Raw genomic sequence first — 22,039 nt, forward strand, 5'->3', positions numbered from 1 at the left:
ACCCCAATCCTTAACTCTGGGAGCCAGCCTTACCCTGCTCTGCTATGAGAACCCCCACTCCTGGGCTGTTCTCGCACAGCCTCTGGCATGTAAGCTGCTCCTTGGATTGTGCAACCGAATGACACTAGCCATTACCCCCCGGTCCCAGACACAACCCTAGGAACCTCCGTCTTGCAGTGTCCAATTATGCCCACCGGATGCTGCAAGCTTATATGAGTTCGTCAATTTAACAAAGAAATTGGTATGTACCAGGCTTGTTATCCCAAGGGGAGTCCCTGACATGCTCCAAACCAAACACACTGCTTCAGGTAGAATAAAAAAACAGACGTATTAACTATAAAGATAGATTTTAAGTGATTATAAGTCAAAACATAACAAGTCAGATTTGGGCAAATGAAATAAAAGCAAAATGCATTCTATGCTGATCTTAACACTTTCAGTGTCCTTACAAACTTAGATGCTTCTCACAACAGGCTGGCTGGTTGCTCTTCAGCCAGGCTCTCCCCTTTGATCAGTGCTTCAGTCGCTTGGTGTGGTGTCTGTAGATGTAGGTGGAAGAGAGAGGAAGAGCATGGCAAACATCTCTTCCTTTTATCATGTCCTTTCCTCCCTCTTGCCTTTGCCTCCCCCTCCTTCAGAGTCAGGTGAGCATTACGGAGTCTCTCCAAGCAAGGTTGAGCAATTCCCCTGGTGTGGCCTGATGCTGGTGAGTCATTGCATTGTAGCTCCTTTGCTGGACAATGGCTGTTGATGGGTTGTTTGCCACCGCACCGAGCGTTGGTTACTTTCCTTGCTGTTGCCTCTAGGGAGCTAATATCTGGCTGATTCCCCCAACTTACAGCATGTTTTAGTGACAACCATACTACACAATTCTCATAACTTCATATGCATTAATGATATACATATATGGATAGAGAAATGACTTTTGGTAGATCATAACCTTTCGCATGATACCTTACAAGGCATGCTTTATACGTAAGATCACGATTATATGAAAATGAGGAATATGGGGGTTACAGCACATTACCCCAAGGTATAGAGTGTCACAGTCATCTTTTTGATAAAATAAACAGATTGACCTCCATAAATCTCTCACTGCAAGGCACATTTTCAAGCCCCCGAATCATTATTGTGGTTTGTCTCTGCACCCTTTCTAATTTTTTAACATCCTTCTTAAAATATGGACACTAAAACTGGATGCAATATTGGTCTCACCAATGGTGTATACAAGGTAAAATCACCTTCCTACTAGAGCTGGTAGGAAATTATCTTGCAAACCAGAATTTCATTGGAAAATACAAGTTTGTTGAACTCAACATTTATCATGGAACTGAGTTCAGTAAACTTTCTCAAAACCACAAGGGGGGTCTGCTGGAAACCAACTTGGATCCCTGCTAGCTTCCCTGGTCAGTTCCTGTTAACCCTGTCACGTAGATTGTTCTAGAATTGGAAACTCTGCTCTTTCTAGGGTCTGTACCTCCAGGGCAGCCCTGCCAATGCTTTCAGGCTCTCTGTCATGGGAAAGGAGACTGAAAGCCCTGGGAATCCCAGCTCTAACCAAGGATCAGATCCAGGGTCTGCATAGCAGGGCCTGGAAGTCCTGGATGGGTTCTGGTGTCCCAGGGTCTGCGGTTCCGGGGCAGCCCTGCCTTGCAGAGTGGGCTGGATTGGGCTATTTGCCTGCTTAGGCTGCCAGCTGGCCAAGGGGTCTGGAAGCCCGGGGGCCCCCAGTCCAGGTCAGGCCACATGATGAGGCTGCTCCAGAGCCCCAGCAGTGGCTGTGAGAAATTGACATGCTTGTCCTGATGTTAAAAGTGGTGAAACTGACAAGGATGTCAGTGTCACTCCGCATCTGTTGGGGTTCCTGGGAGCAAATTTCAGGTTGGATACACCATGGGCTGGAGTTTCCAAAACAAAATTTTAGGGTCATTTCCAGTTTACAGGACATTTTAAAATAGTGAAATTTCCGGTACACTAGAAATCCTGTATTTCAGCCAGCAGTACTCATTGCTCCCCTGTTTATACATCCAAGGATCATCTTAGTCCTTTTAACCACAGCATCACACACTGGGAGCTCATGTTCAGTTCTTTGTCTAATATGACCTCTGCAAAGAGCATGGGCTATATCTGTATTTCTGTGAATATTATGTGTACCTCAGTTCCTTTTATTGCTATTTTCACATTTCCTACCAGGGTTCAAAGGGTATCCCCCGTCTGAGCTCCCCACATGTCCCAGGAAGGCAGATAATGGCTCTAGGGAACCCAGTCACTGGTAATTAACTGACAATACAGGTGTCAAGGGCTTTGAACTTCTTCCTCTGACCAAGCTGAGCATAACCACACCTTGTTCGGGAGGAGCCCCCAAGGTAGAAATCTTAAACAGAGAGCTTGGGAATTGTTAAAAGGAGAGCCCTGATAAACAGAGGAGATGAGGCAGGATCTGTAGGGAAGGAGATTGAAACTCGGTCCCCAGAAGCAGGGATACCTGGGATAAGTTATCAGCCCAGTTTTGAGGGAAATGCTGTGCTTTAGGTAAAACATAGGCCTGTAGACCTTCGGTTGCTTTATCCCTTTTCTCTGTGATTGCTGTGTCCCTATGGGATAAATAAATAATAGCACTGTCCTGAGTCTGGCACTATTCAATGTTTTTGTTAATGACTTGGATGATGGAGTAGAGAATAAATTGATATAATTTGTGGATGACATCAAGCTGAGAGGGGTCGCAAACTCTTTGGAAGACAGGATTAAAATTCAAAATGATCTTGATAAATTGGAGAATTGGTCTGAAATCAGTAAGTTTCAATTCAATAAAGTGCAAAATACTAGACTTAAGAAGGAAAAATCGAATGCAAAAGCACCCCCCCCCCAAAAAAAAAACCCCAACAAAATAGGGAATAACTGACTAGGCAGCAGTACTGCACAAAACGATCTGGGAGTTATAGTGGATCACAAATTGAAAAGGTGTGATGCTGTTGCGAAAAAGGGAAATGTCATTCTGGCTTGTATTAACAAGAATGTCATATGTAAGACACAAGTAATGGTGCAAGTATGGTGGTACGGTCCAGTATGCCGTACCAGTAAGATATTTATAGCTGTATGGCATATCAGAAAGACACAGGAGGATCCCGCCCCTAGCCCTGTCCCCAGCCCTTCCATATAGCTGCGTCCCCTGAGTCCTCCTGCCTGGGGTCAGTACAGCAGATATGTTTATTGAACACTTCTGCCTTTTCTGCATCATTATTAAAATTTTAACCATCTCTATTTGTAATGTACCTACACCAATGTAAGGATTTGTTTGTTTGTGTGTTCCTAATATACTTAAAAACTCCTTCTTGTTGTTCATAGTCCTGCCAGTCATGGATGTTACCCTGATGTCTTTAGCTTCCCTTATCAGTTTTCTACATAGCATAGCAATCAATATACATTAGAAGTTATCTAAATCCCCCTTTTCCCATTATTTATACCTTGCCTTTTTAGTACTATTGTGGTTTGGTGGCCAAGTGAAGGCAGCAATGAGCTTTATGACGGTGAAGCATCCTAACTCCTAAAGGCCCATTTATAATTTTCAACCTTCATTGACTTTCTAGGACACATTAAGCCTCAGCTAGTTGGAGGGGACGATGCCTGCTCAGGACGTGTGGAGATAATACATGGAAACACGTGGACCACAGTCTGTGATTCACACTTTGATCTCAAAGTTGCCAACGTTATCTGTAATGAACTTGAGTGTGGAATAGCTGTATCTATCCCAGGAGGAGCTCACTTTGGAGAAGGACAAGGAAAGATCTTGACTGAAGAATTCCAGTGTGTGGGGAATGAGTCTCTCCTGCTCTCCTGTCCCAGGAAATTACAAGAAAATCAGATGTGCTCACACACAAATGATGCTAGTGCCATATGCTCACGTAAGAACTCAGCACAATGTCTTTAAAATTCCAATGATGTGTATTCTAGATTAGGGCCAAGCAATGTACTGATCTCACTGTGTAGGGAGCTGTTTTGGATAGGGTTGGATCAAAAACCCAAACAAGCCAAGATAATGAAAAAGGGATCAATGCCCCCTGACTTTCCTTTCTTTAACTATTTGGTATAAAATAGTTCCAAGGCTCCCTCTCTAAACCCCTTCTCCCTTCGGCACACAGGGTTCCGGCTGGTGAATGGCAGCACAGCATGCTCAGGGAGGGTGGAGATCCAGGTTCTTGGTGTCTGGAGAACCCTCTGTGATTCACGCTGGGATTTACTGGATGCCAATGTTCTCTGTCATCAGCTTGACTGTGGATTCGCTGTATCAGCCCCAGGAGGAGGGTATTTTGGGAAGGGAACTGGCTCTGTCTGGACAGACACATTTCACTGCAAAGGGACTGAAACCCATTTGGGCCATTGCCCTGTTACTGCTCTGGGGGCCTCTCAGTGCTCACACGACAATGATGCCAGTGTGATTTGCTCAGGTAAGTGCAGGAGAAATACTGGATTAAGGACACCTGCCCCTCAGTGTGTGACACTGTCCCCAGGGCAGGGGAACCTCAGGGCACAGCAAGGGGAGGGGGAGCTAGATTCTAAACCACACATAATGATAGTAAATATATTAAACACAAAATTAAAGTAAATAATATTATTACAGGAAAGCCCTGGATTTTCCTGGAAGAGCTTTAGTCAGCAACTCTGTCCTTATGCAGGGCAGTGGAGCAGGGGCAGCACTTTGTCCCTTGGGTTACATAAATGTCATCAATTCATTGGCCCCATCCTTCTCCAAATCACTGCTAAAGTAATTAGAGGGGGCGCTAATAGCGACTGCCAATATAGAGGTTGCTTCACAATTTCTATTATAAAATATTCTCGACGGCTTTGAGAAGCTCTCGTGCCTTCATTGTTTGCAGCAGGCCTTTGCAGTTTGGGAAGGGGTCAGTGTGGGGCCAAGAATGTTCCTCCACCTACTCCAGTGAAATTCCTTCCATTTTGGCTGAACTATAAATTGCTGAAAATGACCATTTCCCTTCTCTCACTTGAGTTCCTGAGGGCATTTTTGGTAGCACACCACAGAGAAAGTAGCACTTTATCTCAATTTGTATTTTTTAATTACCTTTTTTCACATCTTTCCAGTTAAAAAAAAAAACACAAAAAATTTCCCCCCTGCTTTCTTACGCTTTTTAACTTTTTTCTAATGTTTTAAGGTGGAAGAAAAGATGAAACAATAGAAAGGGGAAGGAAGGGGAAAAACCTGTAAACCCAAAAACTGAAAAGGAAAATTGAAGGTTTAATTTTCCAAAAGTTGAAATAAATCAACATTTTAGTTAGAATCTAAACAAAAATTCTCATTCCATTTCCACATGCCAATATCTCGGACCTGTTTAAAAACTGAAATACTGCATTCAAAATACTTGTGGGTTGTCGACCAACTCTAATATTTACCTTACATAAAAATAAAAATAAATCCTTAAACAGTCAAAGCCAAATGCTCAAGAATTAGGAAATAGCAGTGTTAAGGTTACCCATGTAATATTAAGTCAGCTCCCATTCCTCCCTTGTGTGTATAAATTATGATACAATCTAATTTCATGCACACATCCTATTATTCCCCCTACACACACACACACACACACACACACACACACACACACACACACACACACACAAGGTTGGGGCTCAGGGGATGAGGGAGCTGTTAAATATTTCCTTTTATCTCATCATTCAATATGCGATCCGGGGCCTTATTTACTATACGTACCATACAAACACTGCACAGCATACAGACATTAATTTCTTCATGGGCTTTTTTAGGGTGCTCATCACCATAGTATCAGAGTGCACCACAGACATGAATGAATTTGTCTTCATAACACCCTGGGAAATAGCACCATTATTATGCCCATTTCAGAAGTGACTTAGACACTTAGAAGTCCAAGAATAAGATTTTCAAAAGTGCCTAAGTGACTTAGGGACTTAAATCCCATTTTTTCGAGTAACGCAGGAGCCGAAGAACCATGGAGACTTCAACCTCTTGTTGCCTAAGTCACTTCTGAAAATGGCACTTAGGCTCCTACATCAGTTAGGTTCTTCTGAAAATTTTACATAGAATGATTAAAACCAAAATTCCAAACTTGTTACTTATTTGGGGTGATTGGGCACCAACCTGTGACACTCAGGGCCAGATTCTTCGGAGTACTCACCATATTTTGGATTCAAAGAACTGTCCAGACATTAATAAACCTTCACAAACTCCAGGGAAGCAGGTGGGTAAGTATTATTATTAGCTCTGTTTTACAGCTGGTGAAACTGAGAAAGAAAAGCAAAGTGACTTGCCCAAGGCCCCCCCAGTGAGTCAGCAGCAGAGCCAGGATAAAATTCAGTATTTTGACTCACAGCCCTGTGCTCATCCCCCCTCCCCTCCCACACACACACACTCACTGCCTGACTGCAGAAGAGCTGAGCAGCCACATCTTGTCTTGACCCTAGCAGCAGCTGAGAGTGCTCAGTACTTCTGAAAATCACACTGCATAAAAACTGGCTTAAGAGACCTGCTCAGCATCACCTGTGAAGTCTGTGACAGAATCAGGAACAGAACTGAGCTCTACTGAATGAGGGTCACTGCTCTTAACAAGAGCATCCTAGTTCTTCCTGCGCTCCCCTGCTCATTCTCTACAGGCCTTCCAGTTTCTAAAGTGAATGAGGCAGGGGTTGTACAGGCAACAGCCTGATGCTGCACAACCCTGATTTATCCATCCTGGGCACTGAAAGTGGCAGGGGCCTGTGGAAAAAAATAATTCACTAGAAAACTTAATTTTAATGGCTAGACAATCTGGTTCCCTTCTGGCTAAATGGAGCCTGTCTTCTGGGTCTGGGTCATAGATCCACAGAGTTTTGAAACACAAAGAGGTCATTGTGATCTTCTGCTTCTCCCCTCACCAAAGCGACCCCTCCTGCTTAATGAAGTTTGCAGCTCCCCTCTCTGCCCCATCTTCAAATCCATGTACAGTGTCTCCATAGGGCTTCTTGACTGGCCGGTCCTGAGACTGGTACTACGATCCTTACAGAAAAACTTACTGGAGAAGCCCTGTATTTAAACCTTCTTCCTAATAATGTACATGTAGCTTCCAGGACTGTCTCCCACAGAGCCCAGTGTCACTGGTAACATTACACACCATGACTAAGCCTACAGGGTCCTGCCCATCATTCAAGGAAAGTGTGGGCCCCTTACTGAATGAGAGAGGCAACCTAGTGACCGAAGATGTGGAAAAAGCTAATGTACTCAATGCTTTTTTTGCCTTCGTCTTCACGAACAAGGTCAGCTCCCAGACTGCTGCACTGGGCAGCACAATATGGGGAGAAGGTGACCAGTCCTCTGTGGAGAAAGAAGTGGTTCGGGACTATTTAGAAAAACTGGACGTGCACAAGTCCATGGGGCCGGATGCACTGCATCCGAGGGTGCTAAAGGAGTTGGCGGGTGAGATTGCAGAGCCATTAGCCATTATTTTTGAAAACTCATGGCGATCGGGGGAGATCCCAGATGACTGGAAAAAGGCTAATGTAGTGCCCATCTTTAAAAAAGGGAAGAAGGAGGATCCGGGGAACTACAGGCCAGTCAGCCTCACCTCAGTCCCTGGAAAAATCATGGAGCAGGTCCTCAAAGAATCAATTATGAAACACTTAGAGGAGAGGAAAGTGATCAGGAACAGTCGGCATGGATTCACCAAGGGGAAGTCGTGCCTGACTAACCTAATTGCCTTCTATGATGAGATAACTGGCTCTGTGGATGAGGGGAAAGCAGTGGATGTGTTATTCCTTGACTTTAGCAAAGCTTTTGATACAGTCTGCCACAGTATTCTTGCCGCCAAGTTAAAGAAGTATGGGCTGGATGAATGGACTGTAAGGTGGATAGAAAGCTGGCTAGATCGTCGGGCTCAACAGGTAGTGATCAATGGCTCCATGTCTAGTTGGCAGCCGGTTTCAAGCGGAGTGCCCCAAGGGTCGGTCCTGGGGCCGGTTTTGTTTAATATCTTTATTAATGATCTGGAGGATGGTGTGGACTGCACTCTCAGCAAGTTTGCAGATGACACTAAACTAAGAGGCATGGTAGATACACTAGAGGGTAGGGATCGGATACAGAGGGACCTAGACAAATTAGAGTATTGGGCCAAAAAAAACCTGATGAGGTTCAACAAGGACAAGTGCAGAGTTCTGCACTTAGGACGGAAGAATCCCATGCACTGCTACAGACTGGGGACCGAATGGCTAGGTAGCAGTTCTGCAGAAAAGGACCTAGGTGTCACAGTGGACGAGAAGCCGGATATGAGTCAACAGTGTGCTCTTGTTGCCAAGAAGGCTAACGGCATTTGGGGCTGTATAAGTAGGGGCATTGCCAGCAGATCGAGGAATGTGATCGTTCCCCTTTATTCGACATTGGTGAGGCCTCATCTGGAATACTGTGTCCAGTTTTGCGCCCCACACTACATGAAGGATGTGGAAAAATTGGAAAGAGTCCAGCGGAGGGCAACAAAAATGATTAGGGGTCTGGAGCACATGACTTATGAGGAGAAGCTGAGGGAACTGGGATTGTTTAGTCTCCAGAAGAGAAGAATGAGGGGGGATTTGATAGCAGCCTTCAACTACCTGAAGGGGGGTTCCAAAGAGGATGGAGCTCGGCTGTTCTCAGTGGTGGCAGATGACAGAACAAGGAGCAATGGTCTCAAGTTGCAGTGGGGTAGGTCCAGGTTGGATATTAGGAAACACTATTTCACTAGGAGGGTGGTGAAGCACTGGAATGCGTTACCTAGGGAGGTTGTGGAGTCTCCTGGTATAGTCTTGGTTTTCACAACATCCCATGGTAAGGAATTTCACAGGTTGATTGTGCATTGTGTGAAGAAATACTTGCTTTTGTCTGTTTTAAACCTGCTGCCTATTAATTTCATTGGTGATCCCTAGTTCTTGTGTTATGAGAAGGAATAAATAACACTTACTTATTTACTAGGAGGGTGGTGAAGCACTGGAATGCGTTACCTAGGGAGGTGGAGGAGTCTCCTTCCTTGGAGGTTTTTAAGGCCCGGCTTGACAAAGCCCTGGCTGGGATGATTTAGTTGGGAATTGGTCCTGCTTTGAGCAGGGGGTTGGACTAGATGACCTCTTGAGGTCCCTTCCAACCCTGATATTCTATGATTCTATGATTTCTCCACACCAATCATGATTTTATAGACCTCTAGCATATCCCCCGAGTCATCTCTTTTCCAAGCTGAGAATTCCCAGTCTTGTTAATCTTTCTTCTTAGCTGCTGGAAGGAGAATCCCTTCTAAGTAAAAACACCTGGTCCCTTCCTTACGAGTGCCATCTGCCCCGATCCCATCTGCCCTTCCTGAGTGCGTGTGGTATCCAGTTTTAGCCATGAGTCTCTTCGGAAAGCCCCAAATCTACTCTCTTCCCTTACACTACACTAGCTGCATGCAGGCATTCTCCTGCCCAGTCTTAGGGAGAACTCCTGGCTCCGTTGAAGTCAATGAAGGTTTTACCATTACCTTCAGGGGGGCAGGATTTCACTCTTAGCCTTAAAATGTTATTTGACTACCAAGATATTTGAGCTGTTTGGATCCAGTGCACACACACTGCACCCATCAGGTTGCCATACTAGTACATACTGTACCTGACACAGACAGTGCGTGCGCCCTGCACTGACTCTGCACTTGTCTTTTACCATTGTCAGTGTCTCCTGGCTGCACCTGGGTCTGAACTCGGTGAGTAATTCCTAACTTACCAGCTTGCTGTAGGACTCATTGATTCTGAGACACACACAAACACTGAGATTCACATCCTAAGGGAGTCACAATATTCACCAACAGAGAATGTCTCCTTCCCCGCCCCACACACAACCTGCTTAGTGTGGTGTGAATTGATCAGCTGGAATCTCACATTGGGCTCAGAGATGACACCACACTTCAGGGGACAGCTCCAGTCAGAACCATGAGTGCTAGGAACTGTCTCACACTAATAGCTCCTGCACTGGACCCAGGTGAACCAAGAAAGTTGCCACCTACTGAGCAAAGATCAGAGGGAACTAAGGGAATTTACCAACAATAACCCATTGCTGACCACCATGAACCCTGCTCTTCCACTGGCCAAACTGCCTCAAGGCAGACTTGCCTAAATCACTCATGACCCACCTGCTAAGTGCTTGTGCAGACACCATTCACTGGCTTCCAGGCATTTAAACCTGGATAAAGTGACTAAGACCTCAGCAGCCATTCCACCACCACACACAGAGACTTCAGGAATTCCCTCACTCACTCATTTACAGGGTCTGCTGACAAGCTCTGCTGGCAAGCTCAGCGTGTTACAATCCTTATAGCAGCTTCACTTAGAGATTCAAAAGAGAAAGTTTCTTCTGACAGAGGTTGTTCCATTTAACACTGTGACATGCTCCAATCATTGGGTGATAACCTTCTTATTGAGAAACAGTCCATAATTTCATGCACACTCTGTATTATTTCTCGTGTATAACAGGGAGTGTTATTCAGTGTATTTCCTATCTCTCCTGAGCCCAGGTCACTCTGAATCACTCAGACTGCTGAATGGAGAGAGCCGGTGCGATGGGACAGTTGAGATTTCCCTCCGTGGTGTGTGGGGCAAAGTGCTGGATGACCAGTGGGACATGACCAATACCAGCGTGGTGTGCAGGCAGCTCCAGTGCGGAGTCGCTGAGAAAACTTATAACCCCCGTAAGTCTGAGCGAGGAACGGGCCCTGTGGGGCTGAGAAGTGTCCAGTGTGCAGGAAATGAGACTCGTCTGACTCTCTGTGACAACTCCACGTCTGAAATAGCCCAGGCAGGAATTGCTGAGGACGTCAGTGTTGTTTGCTCAGGTGATTCATTTCTAAATCTCACAGACATTCTCTGTTGAGTAGGAAAATACATATTAACAGCTGGGATCTATCCCTGCAGGGAGCCGGCAGATCAGACTGGTGAATGGGACAGGTCCCTGTGCTGGGAGAGTGGAGATTTATTACAATGGCAGCTGGGGGACAGTCTGTGATGATTCCTGGGATCTGTCAGACTCCAATGTCGTTTGCAAACAGCTGGGTTGTGGACACGCCATCAATGCAACTGTCTCTGCTCATTATGGGCAAGGATCTGGGCAGATCTGGCTGGATGATGTGAACTGCTTTGGGAATGAGTCCAATCTCTGGGCGTGTCCTTCCAGGGCCTGGGGCCAGCACAACTGCAGACACAAAGAGGATGCGGGAGTTCTTTGCTCAGGTCTGTTCTGTGAATGCTCTTGTTTAGATTGGTTACCAGGCAATTTAATTGAGGGGACAGATTTTAAGGAGATCGCTGAGAATGATACTCTCCCTGACTGTCTCTGCCTCCCTTCCCTTGTGTAACTACCTACCAGGGTTACCATTAGAAAGTCCTCAGCTCACATCCAGAGGTATTGGAGATATTGCAAGATTTCCCTAATGTTAGAATGCTGCATCTCAGGTATCTGAAGGAGGCTGTATCATGGAAACCAGTGACTGTGGATCCTAGTGGATAAATAACTGAACATGAGCTCCCATGTCCCAGTGCCGTTGTGGCAAAACGGGCTAATGCGAACCATGGATATATAAACAGGGGAGTAGTGAATAGGAGTGGGGACTAAATTTTACTGTTGTATATGGCAATGGTGAGACAGATATTGGAATACTGTGTCCAGTTCTGATGTCCACAAAAATTGGAGAGGGAGCAGAGAAGAGCCACAAAAGTGATCTGATGAATAAAAGCCTTAGGGTGAGAGATTTCAGATGCTGAATCTGTTTAGTTTATCAAAATGATCAAGAGGTAACTTGATTACAGTGCATAAGTTCCATCACAAGGAGAACATACACTTACTAAAGGGCTCTTTAATCTAATGGAGGAAGGCAGAACAAGAGTCGATGGCTGGAAGCTGAAACCAGACAAATTCACATCAGAAATAAGGCCCAGGTTTTTAACAGGGAGGGTGATTAACCATCAGAACAAACTACCAGGGAAATGGTGCATTCTGCATCTCTTGAAGTCTTCCTGTCTAGACCGGATGCCTTTCTGGAAGCGATGCTTAAGTCAAACTCAAGTTATTAGGCTCTATGCAGCTGTTTTACAGAAGGTCAAACTATTTGATCTCATGATCCCTGTCACCCTGTCTGGAGTGGCTCACGGCTCTGAGTGCCCACCTCAGGGCAGATGGTGAGAAACAAGGCAACACCCGAACTGGTGGTGTGTTCTCTAATTAGGTTTCACCAAGACAGTAACAGATGTGAACTCCTGGACCAATGTTCCCTCTATTTTTTACATCCATGTGCGGAATGAATTTTCTTATGTGCATCAGTATAGAGGTGATGTGTGGCGGGGTTGCCGCCGAGGGGTTTGGAGTGTGGGATATGTGAACTCCTGGGTCACTATATCAATCTTACCATGGAGTCACAGACAGTCCCCTTAGACTCTCCAGTCTATCTTGCCACCCACACAAACTGGACTTAGTGATAATTGGTCACTTACACCACAAATCACACCACATTCAGGTTGCTTCCAGTCTCAAGAGTCCAGTCACTTACCTCAGATCAGTTGGTACCCTAGATCTTACATTGAAGACAATGCCTGTAGCCAATCCTATAATAAACTATATACACATTTATTAACTAGGGAAAGGAAATAAAGGGGTTATTTATAGGTTAAAGCAAGCAAACATCTACACACAAATGAGTTGCCATTTACATCCTAGGAGTGACAGAGTTGTAACGATCTGTCAGTTCCAAATGTCCTTCAGCGCTGACCCAGGGGTAACCCCTTGGGGTCTCTGGCTTCAGTTTGGTGTCTCTAGCCCTGTCATAATTCAAACAGCCAAAAAGATGAACAATCCTCACATCTACCATTTTTATTTCCCTCTTCCAGCCTTCAAAGCGATGGGATGAGGCCTTCTGCATGTACTGCTCCCTGGGTGCGATAAGGCCATTAACCAATCCTGTATATTGTGATAATCCTTGATGGCCCATCTGGTTTTGATAGTCCTTGGGGATGGATGGGGGCATGATTCCTGTGCCTGAGTTCATAATTTCAGAGAAAACATTTTCAAACTTATAAAGCAAAACTTACATATTTTCTTGTAGCATGGACCACATACATTACCAGTGAGATTAATGCCTTCAGCAACTAACCACCATTTCATAGAGTCTAAACACTAAGTACATTCTTACAAGACTAACACCTGTTTCGAGCAAAACAAACATACAGATGACCTCCATGGATGTGGAGGTGGTCGCCAGTTACAAGATTGTCAGTTCTCAGCTAATGCCTGCAGCCTTGACTGGACATTGGCATCTGGCCTGCCCATGTCTCAATCCTCTCTGGTCTTAATCTATTACAATCTGTATGGAGTTGCTGGTAAATGGTGGCCTTCAAGAGATGCACTCTGTATTTCTAAGGGGCCTGTGGGCTCTAAAAGAGTCTCTGATTCTTGGAGTACTTCTGACACTTGCTCCTGCAGAATGATGCACAGGATTGTTAGCAATTGCTGGGATTTCACTCTTCATGCCCCAGTTCATTTCAGAATCAGATGATTTAAATTCCCTTTTTGTGCATTTCCTTCTAGAATTCACAGATCTAAGGCTGGTGAGCGACAGTGACTGTGCTGGGCGGCTGGAGGTTTTCTACAATGGGACGTGGGGCAGTGTTTGCTCCAATGGGATGTCTAGAGTCATCGCAGCAATTGTCTGCAAACAGCTGAACTGTGGAGATGGAGGGCAGATTGAAAGAGAATTTGAATATGGAGCAGGTTCTGGTCCCACATGGCTGGACCATATTGTATGCAGTGAACAGCACAGCTCCCTCTGGCAGTGCCTGTCAGAGCCCTGGAATCCAAAATCATGTGATGACCGAGCAGAAGAGACCCATATTTCTTGCACTGGTAATTCTGAAACTAGCTGCACATGCGCGTGCAAAACACATATACATGATGTGTTTAATTAATTGAAGAATCAGGATAGAACTTGTTGTTGTTCACATCTCAGTGTAGACAGATGTAAATTCTCAACACAAGATACAAACATATTTTCACAGTCTTTTATAGGAATAAGCATTTTTCTGATTAACAACAAACATGGAAGTTAATCAATTAATTATAAAAGAGACCAGTGTTATACAGTGTGATAAGGCAGTGTGAGATCCTAGAAAAGCCTCTCCCTAGAGACCGTCATTAGGCAGCTCTGTGGTTATTAATCCTTTTGGGATGAACAATCAGAGATGGGCCCAGGCTGTGCAGTTTGGGTCAAGACTGGAATCCCCCACAAGTCTATGTGCATGTCGGCCTGTGTGTCTGAGTAACAGCTGAAGAGCAAATTAATTAGGTATGAAATGACCTAAAGTTCACATTTCAGTTCATACAGTGCTGAAATTAGGGGTTTAAAATACAGATAAATTCTACTCCCACATCACACACACAACCCAGTGCATTCACCTCGGCTTTTTCTCTCCATAGGAAAAAAAGCAAAACCAACTCAGACCCTGTTTGCCGAATGCCCGAACTCTCCAAGCTGCACAGGTATCTCTGCTTCTCACTGTCTCACTCTTGATCCCTAAGGACTTTCCCAGCTGTCCCAGTAACATGTGAGGTTTCTGCATTTCCAGACCAGGAGAAGTTACGTGTCGTGGGAGGAGAGGACGGATGCTCGGGGAGAGTGGAGGTTTGGTACCGTGGCTCCTGGGGAACAGTTTGTGATGACTCCTGGGACATGGCAGATGCTAATGTTGTGTGTAAACAACTGGGCTGTGGATCTGCTGTATCTGCCCCGGGCGAGGCTGCATTCGGTGAGGGGACTGGTCCCATCTGGGTGGAGAAGCTGAACTGCAGAGGGACAGAGTCATCTCTCTGGGACTGTCCTGCCAAGCCCTGGGGTGAGAGCAACTGTGGTCATAAGGAAGATGCTGTCGTGAATTGCTCAGGTGAGTGACAGGAGATGTTTCTGTTACATGCTGTAATTTTCAGGAAGGACGATGGATCAGACCACCCGCTATCCATTTGGTCACAGACCAGGCCCTCCCATCTCCTGTGTGCAGGACCATCATGGATGCTGTGGGGTGGAACCTTTGTGGGGTCAGATTGGCTCAGGCATCAGCCCACATAGCCCCTGCATCCATCACAGACCCCAGTGTGCTGGTTTGTTACTAGAGTCCTCATTGCTGCACAGAGCACAAGGGACTTGGGCCCTAAATCACTAACAAACAGGCCCTGTGCTGCTGTGAGAGAGTTTGCAGAGGTGACAGCTGGGGACAACCAGGGACTCTTAGTGGTGAGGTTCCCCCGGGGAACAAACACGTCACCTCCCCCTCACTCCAGGCTCTAACTCTCCTCCCTTTCCCTTTGCAGGTCTGACAGAGAGGACAGATTCTCCGAATACTCCAGGTAACCATCCCCCTCCTCCCATCAAGGGTTAAATTCCCCTGGGGCTGGGTCACAGAGGAGGAGCTGCAAGTTGCAGCCTGAGGGAAGGAGCTGCTTTCCAGGCCTGTGACATCTGAGTGCGAAGGACACCGGGGTGGGAGCTGCAGGTCCTGTTGAGCCAGAGGATTCCTGTCTTCTGGTTCCAGCTGACAGGGCAGGGCCCATGCTTTAAACAGTCCCCTGTGAGCTGCCCCCATGGAGCAGAGACTGTGTCCCAGCCCATTACCCTCCTGTCCTGGGCCATGCAGTGAGTGACTGGGGAGAATAATCTCTCCCTTTTGCATGCTCATTTCCATCCAGCTTCCCCGCACCACCCTCTAATTGACAGTTGGAGAGTCATGGTACCTGTGGTCGTCTGCATTATCCTGGGGGCCCTGCTCTGCCTGGTCTTAATCATCCTGGGGGCGCAAGTGCGAAGTGCCAGGGCACAGCGCAGAGGTGGGTGCTGATTGGTGTCACTGTGTGAAATGCCTCTGCTATAGCAGGGGGGCTGCAAGGTGTCAGGGTGAGGGGCGATACTGGGCTGGGTGTGGTGGCCGAGGGTGCCTAACTCCTCTCTCATTTAATATTTCATTAACTATGGCAGTGGAACAGCCCAGCCATGAAATCTGGAGATGATACTAGCTAGGGAGCATCACAGTTTCAGAGAAGCTGCATCTGTATCTCCCCCCACCCTCCGGTGATCCACTCCAGGAGGGCCTACTCAGGTCTCCAGCCATCACCCCTCTCTGGGTGGGAACCCCCTGTCCCACCTCCTTGTGGTGTTTAATGCTGTATAAAAATTGAGCTGTGGTAAATAGTTGTGAAGAGAGTGATCCAGTAGAAAAGACAATCTTAGGAAGGAGAAGTGTGGGAAAGGAGCATTATACTGTATTGTACTGAAAGCTGGCACTTATAGAGGATTTTACATCTATAACACACATACAAACATTAGCTACCAGCTCCTTGGGAAGAAGATAGAGAATGGGATTGTCATCAACATACACGTAACATTCACAACTTTGCAGTAAGACAATGACTATAATCAGATCTCATGCTTCAGGGCTTCATCCAGTCACCTGCCTGGGTCAAGATGGAATTCTGGGAAGGCCCATATTTGTGTTTTGTTTTGTTTCTTGCCCTCCTCTTAAGCATCAGACATTAGCTAAAGAGGGAGCTGTGACACTGGATGGGCTGGACCAGTCCTCTGAGGTGCTACAGAGAAACCTCTTTCTAAGATATCTGGCAGGTGTGTCTTTTCCACATGCTCAGGGTCAAACCGATTGTCAGATTTGGGGTCAGGAAGGAATTTCCCCCCAGGGCAGATTGGCAAAAAGGGACCTTGGGGCATTTTCATCTTCCTCTGAAGCATGGAGCATGGATCGCCTGCCAGGATTATCTAGCCATCTGTCACCTAGTCAGTTCCCTGCCATTGCAGGGGCCTTGGCCTTTGGTGGTACCTTCGTCGTTCCTACTTTCTGCCTGTGGCACACAAGAGCTTATTCTACTGAGGACTGAAATGCTTTAGTCTAAGTGCATCTTTGGGCTCAAACCTACGGGTATCTGGGTGAAATGCAGTGGCCTGTGTTATACAGGAGGTCAGACTAGATGTTCTAATGGTCCCATCTGGCCTTAAAGTCTATGAAAAAAAAGTGTTATCACCATTTTGCAGATAAACACCAGCGTAGGGGAAGAATTATTTAAGCTGCTCGAAAGGGGAATAACCAGGAATAATGGGATGAGATTAAAAAGGGAACATCTAAGATGAATGTGAGGAAGCTTCCTGACAGCGAACTAGCCCTGGGAACCATCATCAAAGGGCTGTTGTGGAAAGAAACCCTGTCACTTGGCTCAATTAAATTCCAGCAGTGGGAATGTGCTGTAGGGTTCAGGCTCGCACTAGGCCTGAGGGGGAGGGGCTGGATGATCCCATAGTGTTTCCCATCTCTGGTTTCTATGATCCTGTACAAACCCTGACCTTTGTTTTCAGGTTCCAGAAGACCCTTGGATCCCTTCTCTGAGGCCGTGTACGAGGAGATTGATTATAACCTGATGACAGAGAAGCAGGAAATGTTCAGTCGCTCAGGTCTGTGGGTCTCACTCTTAACAGGGAGCAGATATATAGTGCCCTTTCCATCTGACGCCCTGACCCAGAGTTCAATCACTGCAGCTTCAGCCCTGGGAGCTTGTCATTGGAGCTGGGCACAAGTCTTCATTACAAAATGTTGTGGTGAAAAATGCAGATTCACAGACACTGAAACATTTCACAAATTCCTGTCAATTTCACCCAATTGTTCCAAATACACACTAAACAATTCATTTCATTTCAACACTTTCTAAAGAAAACATTTTGTTTGTTCAATTTGATATTACTTTTCCATTAGAAAATGTCTTTAATTTTATCTATAAAAACAAACAAACAAACAAAAATTAACTAATGTCCAAAAGAACACTTTTTTTTAACTTTTACATTTGCCAAAAATTACCAAAAAAAGAGTCATTTTTGGCTCAGTTCAAAACAATGTTGTTGTTTTTTTCCTTTTTTCCCCAATGGCCAGAGAACCAAACCATCTGTTGTTGTTTTTTTTTTTTTTGCCAAGCTCTAGCTGTGGGAGCTGGGTCTGTGGTGAGACCAGCAGTTACTCATGTAGACTGAGGGAGACGGGCTTCCTTCCCACCATACACTGAGTGTCCCTGTTCTAGGGATGGTTAATGTCACTCTGCCTGTCCTGTAGCCTTGGAGTCTAACCAGTGAGGGGTCAGGAAAGTGATTGTCTGGGGCCAGGCTAAACTGTCATTTGAAAACTGCCCTGGAGCATTGATGCAGGGGAAGTTCTGTGCCCCCCTCCCACCGCAGCCCCTGGTCTGCTGGGTCAGCTCCCTCCTGCCTCTGAAGCAGAGAGCTCAGCCCAGGAGAGCCTCATGACTTTGAGTCACGGCCCTTTTATCCTTTGTGCTATTTTGTCTCAATGTCTGATGGGAACATCCTGCCCAAGGGCTGTGCTGTGGTGGGGCTCTGGGAACATGCTCAGGGCAATCCCAGCACCACTGCCAAGATGGTTACAGTGAATCACAGACTCTGCTCTGGGCTTCTCTTGCCCTAATCTGGGAACACCATGGAGAGGTGATTGACTGATTCATGAGGGAGGTGAGTATTTATCCTTAAGAAGGAGGAGTCCCCTCTGTGGCTGAGGAGGCCAGGACCATTGTGGAACTTCCCTGGACCAGCAGCCGGAGACGTTCCCTTCACTCACACCAGCATCTTTCAGGTCAGATTGTAGCACCCCTCAGTCACATTTACCACAGTGACATGGAGATTTCTCTTGGGGACTCTGTGTCAGCCTCTCACCACTCAGAGTCGCTGTGAGTCACCATCTCGTGTACAAGAAGGAATAGACTGAGACTGGAAATCCTGCTCCTGGCCCCAGATGTGTTCCCAGTCCCACAGTTCTGCTGTTCTCACTGTGATGAATTTCTGGTTCTCGTCTCTCCAGTCTCCTATTCAGGTGACTCAGTGACAAAGCTGCAGTATTACACCGGGGACAGCGAGGGGGAAAACGATCCTGGATCAGAACAAGGTAACGGGGGTGGGGCAGACTCAGGCTGAGAGACCCAAATCTGGGCAGAGAACAGAATTTCTATGACACTTTCTGTAATCGCAGCCATTTCCCCTCCCACGGTTCCCAATGTACACAGTCGGGTCTAATCCCATTGAACAGGATTTCTGCCAGAATCTCAGGATGGGAACATGTGACCATCTCCTGAGCACAGAGCCTAGGGAGTGGCTCCCAGTGACCTCCCCAGGTGAGGAGCTGGAGGAGACGGGTCAGTCGCTTTGGGTGGAAGGCGTCAGTGCCCAGCAGGGCTCGTCTCTCACCTCTGAGAGAGACAAGAAGATTGTCCTGTGTTATAATTACAGATGGGCTGAGTCCAACTCACTGATCCGAACGCAACAGAACTTTGGGGGAGGGGGATTTGCAGATTCTGACCCCAGCTCTGGATCTCAGTTTTGGGGCTGGCACCTGTTGCTATAACAGGCAGAAGCAAACCCCTGGATGTGAACTTCCTGGCCTGGGCCCATCTCTAGTTATAAACAGGGCGGCATTTCTACCCCAGCTGCTCTCAAGGGAGTCCATGATTTGGGCCCTGTGGGAGTTTAGCCTGTGGCTGGGGGAGGAGACACTGAGCAGATGAGCCAGTTCTGCTGAGAAGCTGGAGCGCTGCCAAGCTGAGCCCTGGGCTGCCTGAGGGGCTAGTGGAGAGCAGGAGCTCACAAAGGATCAGGCCAGTGATCTCCCAGTGGGAGCTGTAATTCCTGCAGAGGGGAGGCTCCCCCTCCCCAGGGTAACAGGAAAATTCAAACCCATCTGCAGAGATCAGCTGGATTCACACAGGCCAGCTCTGGCCTGGCAGCGCCCGTGTCCCAACCTGTTATCTCAGCACAAGCCGAGATCCTGCTCCCACTGAAACACATACAAGAGCTGCTGTTGGATTCTGCAGGGACAGGATTGACCCCTAGTTATTTCTGGGACTCAGGTTTCACTGTAGTTCTCTGACTTGTGCCCTTCTCACCATGGGCCCCTGCGACTTCCCCTCTCATGTGCCATGATAAACAGCTCTAGTTATAAAGGCCACCTGTGCTGAAGAGACCCTGCTGGTGCCATGGACTGAATGTGGTGTTTGCTGTTCCAGAGGGAGCTTCCCCGGGGGGGTCTCAGATGGATTATGATAACGTGGAGGAGCCTGAGTTGAACGACATCCCCCAGTCTCCAGATGGCCGAGGTGAGGAGTGAATCCTCCTCCTGATACCAATGTCACCCTGTCGAAAAACTAAATATGTTTCCCAGTCGGAACAATAATGGTTTGTTAAGAAAACCACAAAGTTCACCCACCAGTATTGTCTATTGGCATAATGCTGGGGGCACTGACCAGGTGCATTCCAAGAGCTGTGTGGAATCCCAGGGGTAGGGAAAAAGAACAGGAGTACTTGTGGCACCTTAGAAACTAACAAATTTATTAGCGCATAAGCTTTCGTGGACTACAGCCCACTTCTTCGGACGCATATAGAGTGGAATAAATATTGAGGAAATATATATACACACACATACTCAATATTTATTCCACTCTATATGCATCCGAAGAAGTGGGCTGTAGTCCACGAAAGCTTATGCTCTAATAAATTTGTTAGTCTCTAAGGTGCCACAAGTACTCCTGTTCTTTCTGCGGATACAGACTAACACGGCTACTACTCTGAAACCTGTCATTATGCAAGGGGTAGGGAAGCATGTGATGTTCTAGGTCATGACAGAGGCCCATTGCAGGATGGAAGGAGCAATGTGTTCAGGAGCTGCCCACGCGGTACTTGGCTCAGGTCACTGCCCTGGGAACCTCACTGCCATGAGCACTAGGGTTATTCACCATTTGTAAAGAGGGCACATCGAAGCAGAGATGTCATCAGTGCTGCAATATTCCCTGCCTGCCTTTCCTGGCACATGTCTATTCCAGCTTATATACATCTGTGTCAGACACACTGGGACAGGGGGGTGGGTGGGACAGAAATTTTACACCCAAGGTCCCACCCTTATTAACCGGCTCAGGTCCCAGTGGTGTCAGTACGTTTGAGCCTGATGGCAGTTTATGGGGTAAACTTTATCAGGAGAACGCATTGAAAAGACATTTTAAAAATAATGTCAAGTTTAGGAAACCGGGAACAAACGCTGGACAATTCCAAGTATTTACATTTGTAATTATTGAAACCAAATACCTTGTGGAACAATCCCTCTGGACTAGATCCCAGTCACCTCTTTCTAGAACTCCCCGTCCCCTCATCATCTGGGAACTCTAGGATCCACTCAAGCAGCTATTGAAATGTATCAGATCAATGTGATATGTAAAACCCCTCAAGCTGAGGGTTCCAGAGGAGGACTCCTCTTCCTGCTCTGAGGGTGGAAGTTAATTGCTGAGAGATCCCCAGGGACTAGTGAGGCTGGTGCATCTGCAGCTTTTAGTTTATTTCTACCTTCACTGTGAATATTCTCTTAATTACTTCACATCTTCACATCAGATACCCCTGCCCTGCCTGGAGATGTCCCAGGGGATGGTTATGATGATGCCAGAGAAGTGTCTGACCCTGAAGAGGACCCTGCTTTGGGGCAGAATGATGAGCAAGGCACTGGGGCAAGCGACAGGGACAGGGATTCACAGACAGGTGAGTGGAGAACTGTTTGCACTTCACAGTGTCTCTGCAAAGTGGGAGGGCTGGAAATGTGGGGTACACAGCAAGGGAACAGCCCTGGCCAAACCAATGCCTGTGAGAAAATCTTTCCTTCTCTCATCTCTCCATTCCCTCAAATCAGAGGCATTAGTGCCTGCCATGGGGAGAGGAACAGCAGGCTCGTGGTCAAACCAGCAAGATACCTAGTATCCTTCTGCCTCTAGGTTCCAATCCTTGTGTGGCTGCCACACCTTGGATGTGCTGGATTCCCACCATTTCACTGGGCGTGTATCTTTTGGGCAGAATCCTATGAACCAAAGTCCTGTTGCTGCTGCACCAGTGTTAAAAAGCCCATGACACGTCCTGTAAAATCTGGGATGGGCTTTGCCCATTGTCCTTGGCCAATATCTCCCCTC

The 22,039-nt window shown here is 46.7% G+C and overlaps 1 protein-coding gene across 1 annotated transcript in view; it reads left to right on the plus strand.

Annotated features, from left to right (window-relative positions):
- LOC101935899 (scavenger receptor cysteine-rich type 1 protein M130-like) overlaps positions 1 to 20,202 on the plus strand; it is a 28,116-nt gene extending 7,914 nt beyond the window's left edge. Inside the window, exons 3-13 of the mRNA XM_065578735.1 lie at positions 3,588 to 3,902; positions 4,140 to 4,445; positions 10,524 to 10,841; positions 10,921 to 11,235; positions 13,583 to 13,897; positions 14,468 to 14,530; positions 14,617 to 14,931; positions 15,356 to 15,391; positions 17,400 to 17,495; positions 18,904 to 18,987; positions 20,102 to 20,202. Coding sequence (XP_065434807.1) covers positions 3,588 to 3,902; positions 4,140 to 4,445; positions 10,524 to 10,841; positions 10,921 to 11,235; positions 13,583 to 13,897; positions 14,468 to 14,530; positions 14,617 to 14,931; positions 15,356 to 15,391; positions 17,400 to 17,495; positions 18,904 to 18,987; positions 20,102 to 20,202 — 2,264 coding nt within the window. The remainder of the gene's footprint in view (positions 1 to 3,587; positions 3,903 to 4,139; positions 4,446 to 10,523; positions 10,842 to 10,920; positions 11,236 to 13,582; positions 13,898 to 14,467; positions 14,531 to 14,616; positions 14,932 to 15,355; positions 15,392 to 17,399; positions 17,496 to 18,903; positions 18,988 to 20,101) is intronic.
- The last annotated feature ends 1,837 nt before the right edge of the window (positions 20,203 to 22,039 follow it).

This window comes from Chrysemys picta, unplaced genomic scaffold (assembly GCF_011386835.1).
Source record: "Chrysemys picta bellii isolate R12L10 unplaced genomic scaffold, ASM1138683v2 scaf1, whole genome shotgun sequence".
NCBI classification, from domain to species: Eukaryota; Metazoa; Chordata; order Testudines; family Emydidae; genus Chrysemys; species Chrysemys picta.